Source organism: Saccoglossus kowalevskii, chromosome 21 (genome assembly GCF_978046115.1).
Source record: "Saccoglossus kowalevskii chromosome 21, keSacKowa6.1, whole genome shotgun sequence".
In the NCBI taxonomy this organism is placed as follows: domain Eukaryota; kingdom Metazoa; phylum Hemichordata; class Enteropneusta; family Harrimaniidae; genus Saccoglossus; species Saccoglossus kowalevskii.
In genome coordinates, this window is record NC_140661.1 from 2,061,253 (window position 1) to 2,083,724 (window position 22,472).

At 36.2% G+C, this 22,472-nt stretch overlaps 1 protein-coding gene across 1 annotated transcript; it reads left to right on the top strand.

Moving 5' to 3' along the window:
- Positions 1-4,837: 4,837 nt before the first annotated feature.
- Positions 4,838-14,421, top strand: LOC102805677 (alkylglycerol monooxygenase-like). Its single transcript, XM_006813213.3, has 13 exons — positions 4,838-4,896; positions 6,973-7,207; positions 7,571-7,713; positions 8,377-8,528; positions 8,751-8,854; positions 9,642-9,737; positions 9,857-9,923; positions 10,178-10,243; positions 10,429-10,508; positions 11,141-11,275; positions 12,748-12,864; positions 13,129-13,211; positions 13,687-14,421. The coding sequence occupies exons 2-13, from the start codon at positions 7,076-7,078 to the stop codon at positions 13,892-13,894; spliced, it is 1,383 nt and encodes a 460-aa protein (XP_006813276.3). The 5' UTR covers positions 4,838-4,896; positions 6,973-7,075; the 3' UTR covers positions 13,895-14,421.
- The last annotated feature ends 8,051 nt before the right edge of the window (positions 14,422-22,472 follow it).

Here is a 22,472-nt window from a genome sequence, read left to right on the forward strand (position 1 = left end):
TCGAGTTTAATAATGAATATTACACCCAAACATGTGGAGTTAGCATGGGATCACCATCTTCACCTGAGATTGCTGACATTACATTCCACCTACTGGAAAATCAAATTTTACTACTTGGTGCTTGATATATTAAAACTTGGTATCATTTTCGAGGTTACGTCTTTATGGTATTGTCATGAATTTGTTTTTGCGTATCTGTTAACTGACTTAATTAGTTGATTATTAGCTGAATTGCTGTGTTATGTCTGTCATCGTTTAGGCCTATTTGAAGTTTTGGGCGGAACTTGGCTCAGTGATTTGGAACTAATTACGAGATAACCGTCGCTATTCTATCGATTCTGACAGTTGGTATTCATAGTTATTAATGTAGTGAACGATTAATCAAAAGATATGACGTATTCAGTACTTAGTGTGATTGGCTTTATGATTGAAGGTTACGCCCTAGAGTCTTTTTACTGCATTGTAATTGGTTAGAGTTTTGAAAATGAATAAAGAGAGATTTGAGTTGGTCTTGGGAAACACAGCACGATAGACGCAGTCCTGGGCAGTCGAATCCGGTCCTGGAGAGCTTTGGGGCGAGCCTTGACGCACTCTAAAAGAGTCTTGGGTCAGCCTTGCGATAGTCTTGGGGATTTTTTCCCTAAGGCGCTGTGTCTTATACAGTGCTCGACTGATCGACTAAGACGAGAGCTGAAACGTATTTCGTTGTGTGTGTCTTATTTGACTGTAAAGCATAAGTGACTTTCCCGATCCCGTACCTCAAGGGGACGCGATAGAGAGACGAGACGCTATTCCCCCTTGACACGTGTGGAGAACCCCGAGAGAAGAGAATTTTTCCCCGTGATACGTGAGTGGAGATCCCGGGCAGGTGTTTAACACACATTGACATCCTGTGAAGAAAAGTGAAATGGCGAAGGTGTGTCTTTCTTGCGAACCGAACTAACAGCTACATGGCAGAGACGACTCAGAAACCACCTTTGACGACTAACACCGTTAACAGTATGGCATCGATGAACGACGCTGAAGAGATGAAGACTTCGAAGCCCCTTCGGAAGGACCAGTATAGTATAGGACTGTATAATTAAGAATTGAGCGACATTAAAGACAAGAAGATGACAAAGAACGACCCGGAATAACGCGACAAGAGAAGAGAAGCTTATAGACTTTGATTAGAACTTTAGCTATCTGTGTATTGCTTAGAGAACTGCTTGCTGGACACTGTAACTGACACTGGGTAACTCAAGACGTTGGACTCTTTTTCACAATCCTAACACTATTGCTCAGTAATGTAATGTATTGCTGTTTTTTCTATTGTTTTTACCGTTTTTTTTGTGATGTTGATTTGTATGTATGTAAGCGCCCAGATCTTTGTTTTGAACTGATATTTAGTGACGTGCGAGGTCATTTATAACGATTTAAGCGCGCCTCAGTGGACAATTATTTGCAACACAGTGTTTTGAGTTTTGTGAAGTTTTATGGTGTTTTAATGAGTTTATGAGTAAGGATTATGATGGGAGGAATGATGCCCCCACGTGTTTTTTTTTAGAGTTTTGAGATTTGTCGATGTACAGAGATACCGACGTTTTAAGAGTTGTTTTTGTTTACGTGTTGTTTTCCGGACTACTTCTGACGCTTTTTGAGTTGATAGCACCTTTGTAACGTTTTTTAATGTCTTTTTGAGATGAGAGTTTGGTGCGCCTATATGCGTATTGTTTGATAACGCAAGCTTTTTTTCATGATTGACAGGATTATATGTAACTTAGTAGTTTCTATCGTTTTAGTCTTTTTCCCGTCTTTATTGCCAGAGAAGTAATGTATTATGAAAGCGAATTTGTCTTTGCATTCCGTTTCCACGCCTGTATGACTTTTTTTTAGATTAACGACTTGTGAGTTCAATTGAAGTTTATAAGCGTAGATGACAGAAGTTTGATTAATAGCTTTTTATTCATTGTTTATTAGTTACCGCTTTGCAATGCTTTAACCGAGAGACGCATCCCTGGTAATCACGTGATCATGCTGTCGACTGCAGCGATTGGCTGATCGCTTGGTTACACCGCCACGCCTTAGTTTTTTTTGACCTTTTGATATAGAATTTGTAACCTTAGTAACAGAGAAGGGTTACCCTCGGCGGACTGTTTGAGAAAAGTGAGTCGATTGGTAGCCTTTCCCTTGTTTTTGATTTATAACCGTTGATATTTGTGACTTTATAATCATTGTACTTAATTAGTGTGTTTTACTCTTTTGATTTATACCTTTTCTTAGTATTGTATTTAACCTGTATGACGATGAGTAGACGACGGTATCTTTGATTTGTGAACGTGCAATGCCAGGAGGCACAATCTCAGTTTGGGTGAAGGGATGTGTCATTAATTTGTTTTTGCGTATCTGTTAACCGACTTAATTAGTTGATTATTAGCTGAATTGCTGTGTTATGTCTGTCATCGTTTAGGCCTATTTGAAGTTTTGGGCGGAACTTGGCTCAGTGATTTGGAACTAATTACGAGATAACCGTCGCTATTCTATCGATTCTGACAGTTGGTATTCATAGTTATTAATGTAGTGAACGATTAATCAAAAGATATGACGTATTCAGTACTTAGTGTGATTGGCTTTATGATTGAAGGTTACGCCCTAGAGTCTTTTTACTGTATTGTAATTGGTTAGAGTTTTGAAAATGAATAAAGAGAGTTTTGAGTTGGTCTTCGGGAACACAGCACGATAGACGCAGTCCTGGGCAGTCGAGTCCGGTCCTTGAGAGCCTTGGGGCGAGCCTTGACGCACTCTAAAAGAGTCTTGGGTCAGCCTTGCGATAGTCTTGGGGATTTTTTCCCTAGGGCGCTGTGTCTTATAGAGTGCTCGATTGACCGACTAAGACGAGAGCTGAAACGTATTTCGTTGTGTGTGTCTTATTTGACTGTAAAGCATAAGTGACTTTCCCGATCCCGTACCTCAAGGGGACGCGATAGAGAGACGAGACGCTATTCCCCCTTGACACGTGTGGAGAACCCCGAGAGAAGAGAATTTCCCCCTGATAGTATTCAAATGCACCGTACCTGAATTACACGCATTTTTCAGGAAGCTAATATGCTTCATAACAAATACCGGCTCACATTTGAATACTCCATGACACAAGTCATGTCAACACTACCATAATCTGAATATATTTGACGTTAAAACGTAATTCGTTTCACCCTACATCAGTATTCAAAGGATTTATTAAAGGCGAAACCATTCGGTATGCTCGAACATGTAATAATCTAAACGATTTCTTACATAAACGTAATCTATTTATTGAAAAATTGCGTGATAATGATATCTAAAGATACTCTTCAATTAATGAACATGACAATCGTATCTCACATTTACGTGAATCAATGCCTAATAATGAAGGGCAAACGATATTCACAACTACATTCAATCCTTATATACAAGGATCTAAGCTCAAAAGAGCTCTATTAAAAAACGGCACTTAATTCGGAATGATCAGTTACTCAGTAATATTTTTCCAAATTCTTCACTATTGCATTTCGCAGAAATACTAACTTGAAAGATAAACTTACAAGTTCTACTCTACGTACTGACAAACTCGTGAAAAACGACACACCAAACGACGAGGAATTAATTTCCATTTTAACTAATTTGTATAATGAAAGTAATAACGTCGAACATTCTGAAAGCTAAATAAATCGAACGGTTTGGTCAAGTACTATTCCGACTGATCAAGGGTTCAACAAGGAACCCGAAACAGCACCATCACACTAGTGAATAATCCAATTACGGATAAATGTGAGTGCTGTATCGACACAGGCTTTCTTCGTATTCTGTTTCGTATTCCAATATTGTTTTCGAGTTTACTTCTATCGGGATCACACCTGAAATATCTTAACACGGAACAAGTCACCTGAAAATGACACTTGTCAGATGTGATTATAGTTGGCAATGAATTATAAAGTTTGAATGTATATGTATAAAATCGGGTAGGAAGATTAAGTTGAAAATCAAAGGTATGTTACTCAAAGTTAACTGCTAGGACATCTCTATTAAATTTGGAAACATTTACATCAATTTTAACAAAAATTCACAATCAATTGAATATGGAAATTCAATTGTGTCAATATTAAATAGGAAATACATGAACTATTAGTTCACAAGATATTAACACCAAATTAATTAAATATTCAAATTAGCTCATTAATTAAGTTGAAAGTCAATATTGCATGGCATATATCTTATATTGACAAATCAAGTCTACCAAGTTTGGTCTGATTTGGACTATTAGTTCACAAGATATTAACAAGAATTCAAATTAATAATTAAATATGCAAATGAGCTCATTAATTGATTCCTTGAAAAAAAATCAATGTGCATCTGTACCAGTGGCCACGATCTCTTTGTACCAAGTATCAGTAAAATCGGTTCATCTCCGAGAAATGACGATGGACACACAGTATTTTGACATTCAAAATGACCGCCAGGCAGCCATATTTGATCAAAGTTTCAGATTTTTTTCACATGCATATAGTGTAATATTTTTCATAGAAACTTTTCCCCCACAAAATCTGCCTGGCCCCCTAGGATATCAAATGGGCCGCCCCTAAACTGTCACGTGATAATAAGACAGTCTACCACACAGCCACTTTTCCCAGTAAGAATATTACCACTGACACGCTCCTTGAAATATCTGCCATTTGTAATGAAAAAGCTAGTATGCTTGTACAAGTCAAGCAAACGTTTACCAAAGTGTCTCTGGAGTAGTGAAGAGGAACACGCTATGCCACGGTAACTTAGAGGGTTCGTTGTCGGGATATCACCTTTGCTAAAGACTCCCTAGGTACGTGAATTGTGTAATTGTTTACTCTCTGGCAGCGGTCAGGATACGACGGACCGACGTCTTCTGTAAGTACGTTGTGTTCTTTAAACCGTTTACTATATGTATATTTACATTAGTTTTGGAGCTGGCATTTGTATTATGCGTTTATGCATAATTTCACAGTCGCTAGTTACCTTAAACTAGAAAGTATCATATGTACTAAAACAGTAAATGGCATCGTTGATTAATACCCCGTTGTATTGTATAGGTAAAGCGACTGTGCGTTACGAACTCTTGACCTACATCACGTCCACATATAAACCACCAACGATATATACGCTCGTGATAACAGCCTGGACTGTGACGATAATAACAAGTCGGCCATTTAAAATAGATTGAGCTGGATTGGACCGACATTGGAATGCCGGTGTACATAATAGTACAAAAATAAACAGGTTTAACAGGAGGTCATTTAAGTTATATACACCAATTAGAAATAAAAGGAACAACTTGACACATCTATGTAGCGGCTGTAATCACCAATGACAACAATTTATAATGCATGATTTCCAAAGTCTATGACATGACTGATAATAGCTGCACTAAACCAATGCCAATAGCTAATGCACTGACCCTGCGCTAATTAAAGGATGGTAGTCGTCGCGCCACGCATGCGCGAGATAGATGGGTCTTATATAAACAATGATAGCGATGTTGTGCAGATCAACGAGTACAAACAAACAAACAAACAAGTATCAAGTTTTAATGAGGAATTTAGGAGAGCGTATTGAATTGTGGGAAAATCAATATTTATCAACACAAATGTCGCACATGCGCAGCGCGACGACCACCGCCTTTTAATATCTGACATCATACCCTCGGCTAACGTCCGTGTTAATTTTATTCTTTTACAAGCTTATCATGTGATTTCCCTTTAAAACATAAATTTTTAAAGTAAGTCATTTCCACTCAATAATTGCGGCAGTTAAAATACATGGAATATTTATGTTAAATATATAAAGCTAATAAACTAAACACTGATTGAAATGATTGTTACGACATCAACATTTTTCACGAACTAAAATTATGTAAATGGAGTGTGTATGTACTCGTAATTACTCCGTGTGCCGAATTCCCTTAATTTCTTGCTGATAGCGATGTCCATTTGTATTGGGAAAATTCAGAGGTAGAATACGTAATACCAACGCATACTCCATTTTCTGTGGAAATTTATATCTGAGTGCATGTATAAATGTACATCGCATGATAAACAAGGCATGTCAGAGATATGTCACTGGGACAGCATTCGTTAAACAAAATCAGTCACCGGATGCTCAAATTAAATCTGATCTAACAAAACAAAACAAAACAATTAAATGCACCAAGATCTAATTAAGTTTAATGTATGTTTCAAGTTCAACAGTATCTATCAATACATGGCTGAAATCGATTCCAGAATAACATGAATATTTGATTTGGATATTTCTTTCAGAATTAATTAATGTCATACTGCCATTTTAAACGTGATCACGACAGAATGCACGTGTATATGTATTCACGTGTAAAGTATATGTCCCAAGTTGGTCTAGGCTGGTCCGAGATATAGGTGCAGACGCGTGGACGCACACGGGAACGCACGAGTTTAAATTACAAATCCCCCTTTTCATATGTCATCATAGATGAATTGCTCCTCTAAATTTAAATGAACTTTTCTACTGGTGATTATATATGGTGAATATATCCGGGGGGCAATACATAGAACTTGCCTAATGGGGACGTGCCCCTGAAAAGGGTCTCGTTTTTGGATTTTAGGTATAAGTATCGGTCTTATTCCTGGTCAAGATAGCTATAAATATCGGTAACACTTTTCCGATTTAGTATAAATAACCTGAACATTGTGTTAAAAATATGCTCATATGTAAGTGACAGAGGTGTTTCCATGGTCAAAATACATATTTTAATAAATCAATATACTATGCAACTGTTGGCTGACATGTGCTTCTATTGGAGATGCTCTTTTAATAGAGCAAATACGGTAACTGTTTTATTTGGAATAAACAGTGATGACAGAAATTGTACTTTGGTATAAATATGGGTATAGATTTTGCCACTATCGATGTATAAAAATGGTCACACTTTTGAGCACTTACTTTTCTTCACAGCTATGTATCAACTGCCCCGGGAATAAATGGTGCATTTATTATCATTTCTTGTCATCCGAGGGCAAAGTCCGATCTGAACACAAATATCAGTTGATTGATAAACATGACAGCTATGAACGATTCAGGACTATTTAAGGTAGACGCCTTAACTGGGACACGTCGTCTGTTTTACCTTATTTCACCAAACGAGTCATCATTTGCAACTATTAATGAAGTCCCAGATTACATAAATGAGGTGAGTATCAATGTTTTTTTTTTGCAGGGGGGGGGGGGGTTATACACCAGCCAATGGTTTACTCCCTTTAGAAAAGTTTCATGTTGGCGGGGGAGGGGGTCCGGCTATTGGTTAACTTACCTGTTATAAGTACAAATGTTGTGAAAAAAAAAATACAAAAGAATGTACAAAACATTAAAGTAAAATTTCATTGATCAAAATCAAAGGGGTAAATCGAATTTTAACCATGTTTCGGGTATAGATTAGGCATAGTACAATAGCTTCCTATTACAATTGAGATAGAAAACATGTTTTAAGTACAGGTTCTATAATCACTGTTGTAAGTACATATTACATAAAATTTATATTCTATATTTATTCCAGTCAAGTCCATTTTTTATGGTAGCCGTATTTCTGGAAATTATAATTGGTCATCTCCATGGTAATCACAAAATTTACCGCGTAAATGATACGATTAGTTCTATGGGAGCCGGTATGTTTATGATGTTACTCGCTGGATTAACAAGGTAAAGTGAATTTTAATTTTGATAAATCATTGTCTTAGAACTAATTGGGTCCACAGTACTAGAATTGTAAAAATAAACGTAACAACTAGCGGCCCTGTAATATGTATATTGCTCTGCGATGACATAGACGACACACGTTATTGTTTGGACAAATGATTTATAGTAGATACATTGTGCTAGAATGTATGTTGACAAATGTTAATCATAACGGTATACTTTATAGAATTCGTAGCTACACTAATTATTAACATTTTAGAGCTCTTTTGTAAAAGGAAAAAACATAAACCAACGATCAGTTGTCAACTTTTATTGTTATGACTACATTTGCATATTTGTTTGCTACATTCAGATATTGTCAATTATTTACTTGTTACGAACATCATAGCATTGGTCAAAGACCATTTCAAAATAATCATTGCAGCAATTTATTCATCTATCGATATGCAAATAGGTGTAGATCTAATATTGTTTTAAGAGTGACATTCAAATGAGAACTAAGCTGGCTCGGATTGAATGTAATCACGTACACGTACAAGAAGTGACACAATACAAATAAAAACTTAGACATTTACAAAAAGGCTATAAAGGTTATGTTTCTCGTATTTTAATCTACATTTATTAACAATACAGACTGTGATATATCTTGTAATGTCTTTTCTATAGGATGTTTGTCCACGCTGCGGAGTTTGTTGTATACATCTGGATTTACAATAATTATCGTGTCGTTGATATTCCTTGGAATTCACCATGGGGATGGTTACTATGTTTTCTCGGTGTCGATTTAGGATATTATTGGTTCCACAGATTAGCACACGGTATTTACTTCATTCAGTGTCACTTGCTGTCACACTTGCTTCATATTTGTTTTCCATTTAAATGTACACCTACACATATGGTTAATACTTTGTTTATGGTGTTAGAATTTACGTTAATGATTGATTATGGTACGTGAGCTTTTCATTCACACTACAACATTTATGAAAGCTTTATAACCACTGTGAATGACAATGTTTTCCTGTGGCATCTATTCATCACAGAAGTAAATTTCATGTGGGCCGCACATCAAGTTCATCACAGTTCAGAAGACTATAATTTGGGCACAGCTTTAAGACAGAGTATTCTACAGAGATACACATCGTGGGTAAGTGTCATTAACTACTCTACGTGCTCAATACACATTGCAGGATTTAACAAGTACCCCGGTGTCATTATATTTATTTGTTTCGGAAAACTTAAATTATTTACAAAATATCAAAACAAGGTGAACGTGCATTTTCAATACAAAATTTTGGGTTTTGTTAAATCAACATTTGATGATTGTCTGATTCAGATTTAGCAAATAAAATTATAAGTATTATTTATAAAGAATGGTACTTATAGGATAGTCCAATGTATGTAAATGTGAGAATTACTGTAACATTTCAGATTTTTGTAGTTATCAACTAGCTACGGACGCCATTCTGACATTTTAGAAGCAGCAATGTTCACACATGTCGCGCGCGCACATACACAAACAAAATCAGTACACTACACTGGGGTCACTCAGAGCTAAATAAAACGCAATATAACAACATGTTTCAGGTTAAATGAACAATTCAATGAAACTCACATGTATGTGCGATACACAACGAATTATTAAATTAGCATTTTTTTAAGATATATCATAACGTCTGCGCAAACGCAGAAGGATAATATGACCTCTTAGAAGTCAATACACAAATATATGAACTACCAATTGCGCAAATCTGATTGGCTAATAGGCTTGCGAGGTATATACCTTGGCCTGGGTCATTATTTTTATAATATAAGCCGTTGTCAGCGGAGAAGTTATAGGTTCAGACACGGTAACCGTGGTTCAGATTAATAAAGTAATAATTTTATAAAACAATAATTAAGATAATAGCAATTAATTAATCATTGTTTTTTAGATTTTCTACGTACCAATGGCACTGTTTGTATCGCCATCAACTGCTTTTGTACATATACAGTTTAATACATTGTATCAATTTTGGATACACACAGAGGTGAGTTTACTTCATTCGTAAATAGTACGCCAGTTGTTACAGTCTACCTGCGTTTTCTCTGAATGTATTTTATTGGGAATACGATTGGGAATTATTTCATTAATTTTTTTTACTAACAGTTGATTACATCTCTTGGTCCTCTTGGGTATATTCTTAACACACCAAGTCACCACAGAGTACACCATGGTTAGTAGATGTCTTAAATTTACATACATTTTCGATTTCATGACAAGTTTCATAATGAAGTACACTTTTTATGGTCAAGTTACATCAGCATTTGAAATATTATATCATATATATTCCTCATCATGTTTATTTCATAATGTTTATCTATGTATTCGTGCCCGTGTATAAAACAAATTCAGTTCGTACAATTAAAAAGTTGTATAAAATAGAATTTGACTGAATCATATAGTATATAATATATATAATCATCTTAGGAAGAAACCCTTATTGTATTGATAAGAATTATGCAGGAACGTTGATTATATGGGACAGAATATTTGGTAAGTGCATAGTTGTATCAACATGATGGTCTTTCATACGTATTTGTTTCTGTTATATTTGTTTAATTTTCCGATGATTTTGAAATAGAAATTTATTTAGTTGTTATTCAGCACTATTCTGGTGTGACCATTAAAAAAAACTTTTTCAAAATTAATATATATGAGGATGGGTTCTTGTTTATTAGGTACATTTGAACCAGAGAAAGTCCGCATTGTGTATGGATTAGTACATCCGATAGCTTCTTGGGATCCTATTTATATACAGGTAAATATTATTTACATGATTATTTTTACAAATTCATAATGATATTTATACAATAATGTAAATACCTGCTCAACGTAGCCGTTCATTGATCAATTAATATACCTAATGTTGTCAAGCTCTTGTACTTAAAGATTAACACTTTTCATTTCATGTTTTAATCTTTATATGTTCAGTGTAACTTTATAACATACAACTTGTAATTCTGCTGATTCGTCTTTTCATATGCAAATTTGAAAAGAACAATCAACTCAAAATTAGAGGCGTGTTTCAAAAGAATATTCATAGCGAAAATAATACCAGTACACCAGTACGTTGTCGCATCGACTGGTTAAGTCTTTTCGTTTATACCTGTAATAATAATATAATGCCTATGTAATAATTACATTTTCGATTTGAAACTTCATTCTGTAGAAGATAGTTTTCTGAAATATAGCTTTTATGAGACGTTATGTGAGGTAAATATTGTGGATATTTCTATTTGCAAAGCAAGCCATTCACAATTGTGTAAACATACAATTCTAGTTTTAATTTTGAACTCGAAGACATGCACTTTGATTTGTAGTTCACTGAAAAAAACATTAATTTATATAAACAAATGTTTCATACTTACATATTTTGATTTTATATTTCAGTTTTGTCATTTGATGCATATGTGGAATATGTTCTGCACTTTACCAGGATTGGGAAATAAACTGTCAGTTGTTTTCAAAGGACCCGGATGGGAGCCTGGGAAACCAAGATGTGGTCTCATTGAAGATTTGCCAAAGGTAATGAATTTGTGAATGAATTTGTAAATGAATTTGTGAATGAATGAATGAATGAATGAATGAATAAATGAATGGAAATAATAGACCCATCCGTAGATTAATCAACAAAAGTCGTATACGGGGAATTTCAGCTTCATACAAAAAAAAAAGAAATCGGCCAGCAAGGGAGCACAATTTGCACTCATACTATGTCCTCCAAGCTACACAAATATGTCATCAATAAAAAAAATGTTAGTATACTAAATGTCACTAAATTTAGTGCAGTGTTTTGCATCAGTAACTAATAACTATATATTCGTGAACCGTTTTATATTACAATGCTTGATGGACAATGATTAAATTTATTATATGATATAGTACACAGGGTGGACAAATCAAACGTTTTAATTGAAGTCACATTTGAAAGTGATTTTGATTTTAATTTTCCCTAAGGTTTATTGGAAACCTTATCCATATTTGTTTCATACCGCTTATAAAAATGTGACATAACATTATTTTTAAAAGACTCATATTACATAAAATTAATATTTCAGACTTCTTGATTGAAGCTTCAAATGACAAATCTAGCTGTGTGTGTTTTTATGGAGTTTGGGTATCCAATACAAGCTGGGCAATTCATCCATTTCTTCTTTGATTAGATTGTATATATCATGAAAGAATGAAATTTCCAGTAAGCCCAAGTTTTTTAATAAGCATCAACAATAATGTGACTTACAAAGAACACTATATTGTTAGAAACTTACAAGTTACGTACATGTATACATAATCTTTAACGTTGTACGTCACTGATTGCAAGCAAATAGTGAAACTCGTGTGTCAAGACCTACAAATTGAATTGCTTATTATAAGTAAAATTGGTAGAGCTTTGGCCATGATATCGCTCATGTCTTGTACTGATTTGGCAATGAGTCCAATCACATTAACTTCACTACACCCAGGAATAGACCAGATATGTTGATATTGCAGCCGTTAGGGATAACAGTAGTTAGTTGTCTAATTTTCCTTGATTCAACAGAAAGGTGAACTAAGTGTGAAGTGTGTTCGTGTGCAGGTACTTCTTTTCAACAATGCGAACACAAACACAGAGCACATAATTATTTCTTTGGTAAAAAACGTTTTTATAATCCTATACGTTTGTAATTCCACGTGAATGACCATTCATTGAATTCAGCGTATGTTTCATCAAAATAAATAAGTTTTCACAGAGAACATTTATTATTAATGAATTGAGGAGCACACTCACTTCTACTATGTCCAATGTAGCTGGTTGGGACATGCATTTATGAATATAGTGCATTTTTGCAATACTGATATATGATGGCGTAAGTGATTTGTTTCAATTATATTTGTATCCCAACTGGCTGCACCTGGATCTATTTACACAAACTTAGTTTATATGTGTATACTGTTGTTATACAATATTCCTAATAAAATATATACTATACATAATACAAAAGTTTTTTTTTTTGCAGGTGAAGTATCCAGAGCCTAGATATGACAGTAGACATTCCTCGTGGGCTGATGGTTATCTTATACTGCATTTTGCATTATTGTATTTGTTATTAGCCGATCTTTCAAACGGACGAGAAGTAAGTTTTTTATGAACTTTTATGTAACTATTCAAAATAGCTAGACATTACGAATAACGGGGTACTATACTGTGTACTTCGTAATATAGGCGAATTCCGACTAGTCTAGTATATGGATTAGAAATGATATATTGTATATTTGGCCAATTATTAACATATATTTATTATATATTGTCCCATCCATTAATTTATGGAATTTCAAATTAATTGTTAACATAAATGAACCCCAAACATAGCCTTGACTATCGTTTTCTTTCTTTCTAGATATTATTACAAAGTGTTTTATTCTGTACTTTGGGATATATGATACTATCACTTACGAGTTTTGGTGCTATATGTGACAAAAAGTAAGAAACAAGCTGTATATTACATATGTAGTAGTCAACATGTATATTTTGTCCATATATTGTACTATCAGAAGACACGTCCCTGCGCATCCATTAGATAAGACTATTGCTATATATGTCAGCTGCCAGTATAGTCAATATTGTACTCATATACAGTAATCACAAGTAAACATACAGACACATATTAAATGATCCTTCATGCAAACTTATTAAATATCAAACTCATACATGCATATTTATAATACACCGTTCATGAGAATGGCACCGTTTACAACGCTGATATTGTTTTCATATGTGATCACCAGTAAATACAATTAATGTTTTTTTAGACGACTGACTACACAGCCAAAAAGTATTGCATATGTGGATGGTATTGCTCACACCATATATGTAATTATTGCGTTACAGTGGCGCTTCGATTTTAGAAGGCGCAAACTATTGCATCACTTTTTCGTTCTGTTCATTTTCTGTTTAGGCCCTATGCAGCTTTACTGGAATTCATTCGCTGTGCGTTATATTTATTGTGTGACGCTACGTTGACAACGCCCGTAACGCCTTTATTAGGAATTGGACAGATATCAACCAAAGCACAGATTTTCAATGGAATATTCACTGTGTCCGCTATCGTATGGTGTATACAAGGAATCAGAGAATATGTCAGTGAAAAAGCAAAAATACAATAAATTTATTAACGTTATTTACGTTAATGACACCCAAATTGGCAACCAGATTAATTAAGAGCCATACGAAAAAAACTCAATATTTCTTGTTCTGTTGTACCTACACATGACATACATACATGAACAAATATTGTAGATACACCATTTATAATCCTTTAACTTTCACAAAACATTAGTTTGGATATGAATCGCTTTCAACTGAACAATGCACAAATTATTCACGTTTTCAACATTTATCAAATTATTTTGTTTGGACAAATACACTATATTATGTTATGTTATATACACGTTTTGAATGTATTGCAAATATGAACAATTGAATAGTATTTTATTAATAATATATTTGCGTTATGTCATAATAATTTATAAATTGACATTGTTACCTTAATAGATTTGTTATTTGAAAATGTAGCAAAATATAGTGAAAATAACTCAAGAAAAATATAGTTTTGTGATTTTTGTGCTTCTGAATTGACACGAATAGTTTGACTGTCGTGATAATAAACAGAATCTGATAACACGTTGTGACAGCTTTAGGGGAATTCAATGAGTTTTGTCAATAGTACTGTGCAGCTTATATTCTGTGAAATCTTGTAAATGTTTCTGTTAGTCATACTACCCCTACGAGTAGATTAACGGGAAATAGCGGCTCCAAAAGGTGCCGCTATTTCCCGTTAATCTACGAGGAGGGGTAGTATAACGAAGTTATACTGCGAATTTGACGAGTTTTGCACGGCTTATTTTAAATCCTGTGGTCATGGCGGATGTTTACAGCGCTATTGTGTAAGTCGCAATTCTAAACCAGGTGTAGTCAACCGCAATTATCATGTGATAAATTATCAGATGTGTTGAAAAGCTCTAGCCAATCGGCATTTACTCAGCAGAGTTTGTTTTGTTTACCAATAGAATCCACCAACTTTATTGTATTACCATAACCAACACTGATTGGACCACGTATAATTCATAAAAAACATTCGATCACGTGAATTTGGTGCTCATTTGTGAGAACAGTGTGATGTGATAGGTATTTTTGATGTTTGAAAACCTTTCACTTAGGTAACCGGGATTCGATTGTTCTCCACGCTGGACTCACAAAAAAGCACGCACAAGCTCCATTCATGTCCAACCGATTCTCTCTTTGTCCCCGGTTTCCACCCGAGACAGCATTAAATCACTTTTTATTACTTGTCACTCCTTAACCAATTACAATCAGTATAAGAGACTCCAATGCCTTGCCTTCAAACAAACAACCAATCACATGAAAGTTTTACACATCATAATCAATTGATTAATCGTCAAGCTATTAAGAAAACCACTTATCATATTGTCAACGCCAACTAATATTTATGGGTTTAATAGTCTTGCAATAACATTCCACAAAGATACCACATGAGTTTAGAATCGCAAACAACATTGGTTTAGGATTACGATTCCCGTACTTTGTAATCTTTAAAAAGTTGCAAACTCATGAGATGTCTTGGCTGATTTCGACTAGTTCGCCATCTGGCCTCATCATTAACCTTTATCAGTATATGTAATGGCAACCACTATCGAGCTGACTGACCTCGTCATTTAACCCCTATCAGTAGATGCCATGGCAACCACCATTAAGCTGAAATATAAATCATGACAGTAACACGTTGTTGGGTGAACTCCGGAGATCCGTCAGAATCATGTCCGCTCAAGAATTCGCTGCTCTGGAAATTGACTGTGGATTTGGAAAACTGGTTGTCTCAAATTGACGTGGACGACGCCGAGGACTTTAAACTGAGCGATATTCAGAAAGAATTGCATTTTTGCCTCCAGTTGACAGCAAACAAGTCGCCGAATACCAGCAGTCACGCATACCCAAGACAACTCGCAGCGCTACAAAATGGGGCGTCAAAACATGGAATGAGTGGAAAGAGCAAAGCAGATGGCAGGACTCCAGAAGACGTACCTACACTTTATGCAATTTTTTTTAATTATGCTAATTTAATGTTTAGAAATGTTTCAAAATGGAACTCGCATTCTGCAACACTGTTCCGTTCTCTTCAAATTCAGGACATTCATAAACTATGTAAATTCCACTCTTGTCTATATATTTTCGATTTAAATAAAAATCGTTTCGCACGCTGTCCTGATATCTACATCAACACTCCTTCTCATAATTATCCCACTAAAATAAATAGAAGTGGCAGCCTCTCTATACCAAAAACAAAACTTTCTATAACCCAGCATAACATAAAGTTTGTATTAATTAAGCATAAGAATTCACTAGAACCAGAACTACAAAATGCCAATATTAGTAGATATTTTTTTAAGAATTGTCTGAAAGCTGAACTTATATCTGAATATTCAGATTAATTATACGACTATTGGCTGACAACTCACAACAACAGACTGACTGATTGACTTAGGTCAAATATATTAGCAAACCCACCAACTTTTCAAATGCTTTTCATATCATTTTAGGCTATTTAAAACATGTTACGGTCAGCTCATATGACACTCTGCGGAACTTTCACTTGCATTGTATTCACCTTTCCTACTACATAACTTCACGGATAGAGATGACAACATAGTTCAAATATACACGCAATCTTCTTTACATTCATTTTGTGCCGACCGCAAAAACTAGTTGTACATTGAAAATATGTGCAAATTTTAAAACATTCTATAAACTTATCATACCAAAATAATCAGCACGAATTTTTACAATAAATGTGTGACATCACAAGAAAAATACAAACAATGCTTTATGTTTTTTAAAGTTTGTGACGAAAGCAAAAAAACCCAACTGGTTTGCTCAGGTAGTCTCCCATGCAATTACTAACCTGTACAAGTGATATTGACTTGTGTGACAGGTCGATCACCTGACCACTCAGATATTAGGGTCATTTGAATTTTATTCGAGTTGGCGGCCATGTAATGTTTGGAAATGTTTCAAAATTGCATTCGTTTGCACTTGTGTCTATGGTAGTTTCATTCGGGATTGGTACCTGTGATATCATATCAACAGATCCCATAGTTAAAAGATCGAAAATGTGAATAAATATTTCGTAAATTGCTGTTAAACTACCGTATTGTTACTTCAAGTATGTAGAGGTCAAAGGTCAATACTTGTGCAAGTGATATCGACTTTAAAACATCCAAAAACATGAAATAGCTTCCAATTCGGTTTAATTTCGAATAACTGCAGCTGTGTGGTTAGGTGACCGGCAAATTTTTAAAGTAAAGCAAAATCGGACCAGGTAGTACTTGCATGCGAGACTACCTGATTAAACCATCTGTTGAATTTTGTTTTTGTTTCATCACATACATGGAAAAGATTCAGGCAACGTTCCTACATTATTTCTTACTGTGATGTCAATCATTTATATTGGAAAATCGTCTAATTTTTGTAACTTCATTATTTAACGAAACGTTTTCCAATTATTTTTAACTTTTAAGAACAAGTTGCTTTCGGGACGCAGTGGGTTTGAAGCTGTTAACACACCGTGCAAAGTTGTTCAAAGTAATTGCAAAGTTATGCAAAATTAATTCAAAGTCGGTAGATGTGTTTGTATATATGATTTAAGTTGTTGGCATATAGAAACGCGCAGTTGTGAAGTCGACAAATTTAATAAAAGTACGTTGAAAACAGCCTATAGATGTTTACATGAACCGATTGTAAAATGTGAGAAAACAGCGTGAAAAGATGAAAAAAAGCAAAGGAAATGTTGGCGGAGCTGCTTGTATATTTAACGTAGGTCATTGTCATGACAACCCCGCAATTAAATGTCGAAAACATTAGGTAAATATATCGAAAAGACCTCATATATAAGCAGATTATCACAACAGCCAAACGAAAAATCGTCAACAAACTGCATTCAAAGTTGTGAAAAGCGATTGCAAAGTTACTAGTAGTAGATTCATTCGGGATTGTTACCTGTGATATCATATTAACAAGATCCCGAAGTTAAAAGATCGAAAATGTGAATAAATATTTCGTAATTTGCTGTTAAACTACCGTAGGGTTACTTCAAGTTTGTAGAGGTCATAAGTCAATACTTGTGCAAGCGATATCTATTTTAAAACATCCAAAAACATGAAATAGCCTCTAATTCGGCATAATTTCAAATAGCCCATGCAGCTGTGTGGTAAGGTGACCGGCAAATGTTTGACGTAAAGCAAAATCGGGCCGGGTTAGTACTTGCATGGGAGACTACTTGAGTTAAGCTTCATTTGAATTTTGTTTTTGTTTCATCACATACATGGAAAATATTTAGACAACGTTTCTGCATTCTTGCTTACTGTGATGTCAATCATTTTTGTGGAAAATCGTGGAACTTCTTTATTTATTTTATTTTCAGTATTTTGGTTCTACTTTGCAGTACATTGCCACTACATTGCCGTACTTTGCTATCTTTTGCTGTACTTTGCCACTATTTCGCCGTACTTTGGCACTACTTTGTTACTACTTTGCCATACTTTGCCATAATTTACCGTATTTGCCACTACTTTACAGTACTTTGCCGTACTTGGCCACTACTTTGCCGTACTTTGCCACTATTTTGCAGTACTTTGCCACTACTTTGCAGTACTTTGCAACTATTTTTCACTACTTTGCCACTACTTTGCCATACTTTGCCACTACTTTGCCGTACGTTGCCAATACTTTGCCCTACTTTGCCACTACTTTGCCGTACTTAGCAGTACTTTGCCATTACTTGGCAGTACTTTGCCACTACTTTGCAGTACTTTGCCACTACTTTGGGGTACTTTGCCACTACTTTTCTACTGCTTTGCAGTACTTTGACACTAGTTTGCCGTACTTTGCCATTATTTTGCAGTACTTTGCCACTAGTTTGCCGTGCTCTGCCACTACTTTGGCGTACTTTGCCACTACTTTTCAGTACTTTGCCGTACTTTGCAGTACTTTGCCACTACTTTGCAGTAATTTGCAACTACTTTGCCGTACTTTGCCACTACTTTGCAGTACTTTGCTACTACTTTGCCGTACATCGCAGTACTTTGCCGTACTTTGCAGTACTTTGCCACTAATTTGCCGTACTTTGCCACAACTTTGCGTACTTTGTCACTACTTTGCCGTACTTTGTCACTACTTTGCCGTGCTTTGCCACTCCTTTGCCATACTTTGCCTCTACTTTGCCGTACTTTGCCACTACTTTTCAGTACTTTGCACTACTTTGCAGTACTTTGCCACCACTTTTCAGTATTTTGCCACCATTTGCAGTAATTTGCCACTAATTTGCAGTACTTTGCCACTATTTTGCAGGACTTCGCCACTACTTTGCCGTACTTTGCCACTGCTTTGGCGTATTTTGCCACTACTTTTCAGTACTTTGCCATTTTTTGCCGTACTTTGCAGTACTTTGACACAACTTTGCCGTACTTTTTCACTATTTGCCGTACTTTGCCACTACTTTTTAGTACTTTGCCACTACTTTGCAGTACTTTACATTACTTTGCCACTACTTTGCCGTACTTTGCCACTACTTTGCCGTACTTTGCAGTACATTGCCACTACTTTGCCCTACTTTGTCACTACTTTGCCGTACTTTGCCAATACTTTGCAGTACTTTTCCACTACTTTGCCGTATTTTGCAACTATTTTTCAGTACTTTGCCACTACTTTGCCATACTTTGCCACTACTTTGCCGTACGTTGCCAATACTTTGCCCTACTTTGCCACTACTTTGCCGAACTTAGCAGTACTTTGCCATTACTTGGCAGTACTTTGCCACTACTTTGGGGTACTTTGCCACTACTTTGCAGTACTTTTCCAATGCTTTGCAGTACTTTGACACTAGTTTGCCGTACTTTGCCATTATTTTGCAGTACTTTACCACTACTTTGCCGTGCTCTGCCACTACTTTGGCGTACTTTGCCACTACTTTTCAGTACTTTGCCGTACTTTGCAGTACTTTGCCACTACTTTGCTGTAATTTGCAACTACTTTGCCGTAATTTGCCACTACTTTGCAGTACTTTGCTACTACTTTGCAGTACTTTGCAGTACTTTGCAGTACTTTGCCGTACTTTGCAGTACTTTGCCACTATTTTGCCGTACTTTGCCATAACTTTGCCTACTTTGCAACTACTTTGCCGTACTTTGTCACTACTTTGCCGTGCTTTGCCACTCCTTTGCCATATTTTGCCTCTACTTTGCCGTACTTTGCCACTACTTTTCAGTACTTTGCCACTACTTTGCAGTACTTTGCCACCACTTTTCAGTATTTTGCCACCATTTGCAGTAATTTGCCACTAATTTGCAGTACTTTGCCACTATTTTGCAGTACTTCGCCACTACTTTGCCGTACTTTGCCACTGCTTTGGCGTACTTTGCCACTACTTTTCAGTACTTTGCCATTTTTTTGCCGTACTATGCAGTACTTTGGCACAACTTTGCAGTACTTTGTCACTATTTGCCGTACTTTGCCACTATTTTTCAGTACTTTGCCACTACTTTGCAGTACTTTACATTACTTTGCCACTACTTTGCCGTACTTTGCCACTACTTTGCCGTACTTTGCAGTACTTTGCCACTACTTTGCCCTACTTTGTCACTACTTTGCCGTACTTTGCCAATACTTTGCAGTACTTTTCCACTACTTTACCGTATTTTGCAACTATTTTTCAGTACTTTGCCACTACTTTGCCATACTTTGCCACTACTTTGCCGTACGTTGCCAATACTTTGCCCTACTTTGCCACTACTTTGCCGTACTTAGCAGTACTTTGCCATTACTTGGCAGTACTTTGCCACTACTTTGGGGTACTTTGCCACTACTTTGCAGTACTTTTCCACTGCTTTGCAGTACTTTGACACTAGTTTGCCTTACTTTGCCATTATTTGCAGTACTTTGCCACTATTTTGCCGTGCTCTGCTACTACTTTGGCGTACTTTGCCACTGCTTTTCAGTACTTTGCCGTACTTTGCAGTACTTTGCCACTACTTTGCTGTAATTTGCAACTACTTTGCCGTAATTTGCCACTACTTTGCAGTACTTTGCTACTACTTTGCCGTACTTTGCAGTACTTTGCCGTACTTTGCAGTACTTTGCCACTACTTTGCCGTGCTTTGCCACTCCTTTGCCATACTTTGCCTCTACTTTGCCGTACTTTGCCACTACTTTTCAGTACTTTGCCACCACTTTTCAGTATTTTGCCACCATTTGCACTAATTTGCCACTAATTTGCAGTACTTTGCCACTATTTTGCAGTACTTCGCCACTACTTTGCCGTACTTTGCCACTGCTTTGGCGTACTTTGCCACTACTTTTCAGTACTTTGCCATTTTTTTGCCGTACTTTGCAGTACTTTGGCACAACATTGCAGTACTTTGTCACTATTTGCCGTACTTTGCCACTACTTTTCAGTACTTTGCCACTACTTTGCAGTACTTTACATTACTTTGCCACTACTTTGCCGTACTTTGCCACTACTTTGCCGTACTTTGCAGTACTTTGCCACTACTTTGCCCTACTTTGTCACTACTTTGCCGTACTTTGCCAATACTTTGCAGTACTTTTCCACTACATTGCCGTATTTTGCAACTATTTTTCAGTACTTTGCCACTACTTTGCCATACTTTGCCACTACTTTGCCTTACGTTGCCAATACTTTACCCTACTTTGCCACTACTTTGCCGTACTTAGCAGTACTTTGCCATTACTTGGCAGTACTTTGCCACTACTTTGCACTACTTTGCCACTACTTTGGGGTACTTTGCCACTACTTTGCAGTACTTTTCCACTACTTTGCCGTACTTTGCCACTACTTTGCCGTACTTTGCAGTACTTTGCCACAACTTTGCCCTACTTTGTCACTACTTTGCCGTACTTTGCCAATACGTTGCAGTACTTTTCCACTACTTTGCCGTATTTTGCAACTATTTTTCAGTACTTTGCCACTACTTTGCCATACTTTGCCACTACTTTGCCGTACGTTGCCAATACTTTGCCCTACTTTGCCACTACTTTGCCGTACTTAGCAGTACTTTGCCATTACTTGGCAGTACTTTGCCACTACTTTGGGGTACTTTGCCACTACTTTGCAGTACTTTTCCACTGCTTTGCAGTACTTTGACACTAGTTTGCCGTACTTTGCCATTATTTTGCAGTACTTTACCACTACTTTGCCGTGCTCTGCCACTACTTTGGCGTACTTTGCCACTACTTTTCAGTACTTTGCCGTACTTTGCAGTACTTTGCCACTACTTTGCTGTAATTTGCAACTACTTTGCCGTAATTTGCCTCTACTTTGCAGTACTTTGCCGTACTTTGCAGTACTTTGCCACTACTTTGCCGAACTTTGCCACAACTTTGCGTACTTTGCCACTACTTTGCCGTACTTTGTCACTACTTTGCCGTGCTTTGCCACTCCTTTGCCATACTTTGCCTCTACTTTGCCGTACTTTGCCACTACTTTTCAGTACTTTGCCACTACTTTGCAGTACTTTACATTACTTTGCCACTACTTTGACGTACTTTGCCACTACTTTGCCATACTTTGCCACTACTTTGCCGCACGTTGCCAATACTTTGCCCTACTTTGCCACTACTTTGCCGTACTCAGCAGTACTTTGCCATTACTTG

Bases quoted from the DNA above. Each gene is read 5' to 3' on its own strand.
- LOC102805677 (XM_006813213.3), top strand. From the start codon at position 7,076: ATGACAGCTATGAACGATTCAGGACTATTTAAGGTAGACGCCTTAACT. The intron at 7,208-7,570 runs GTGAGTATCAAT...TATTTATTCCAG, and splicing joins TCCCAGATTACATAAATGAG to TCAAGTCCATTTTTTATGGT. The intron at 9,924-10,177 runs GTTAGTAGATGT...TAATCATCTTAG, and splicing joins TCACCACAGAGTACACCATG to GAAGAAACCCTTATTGTATT.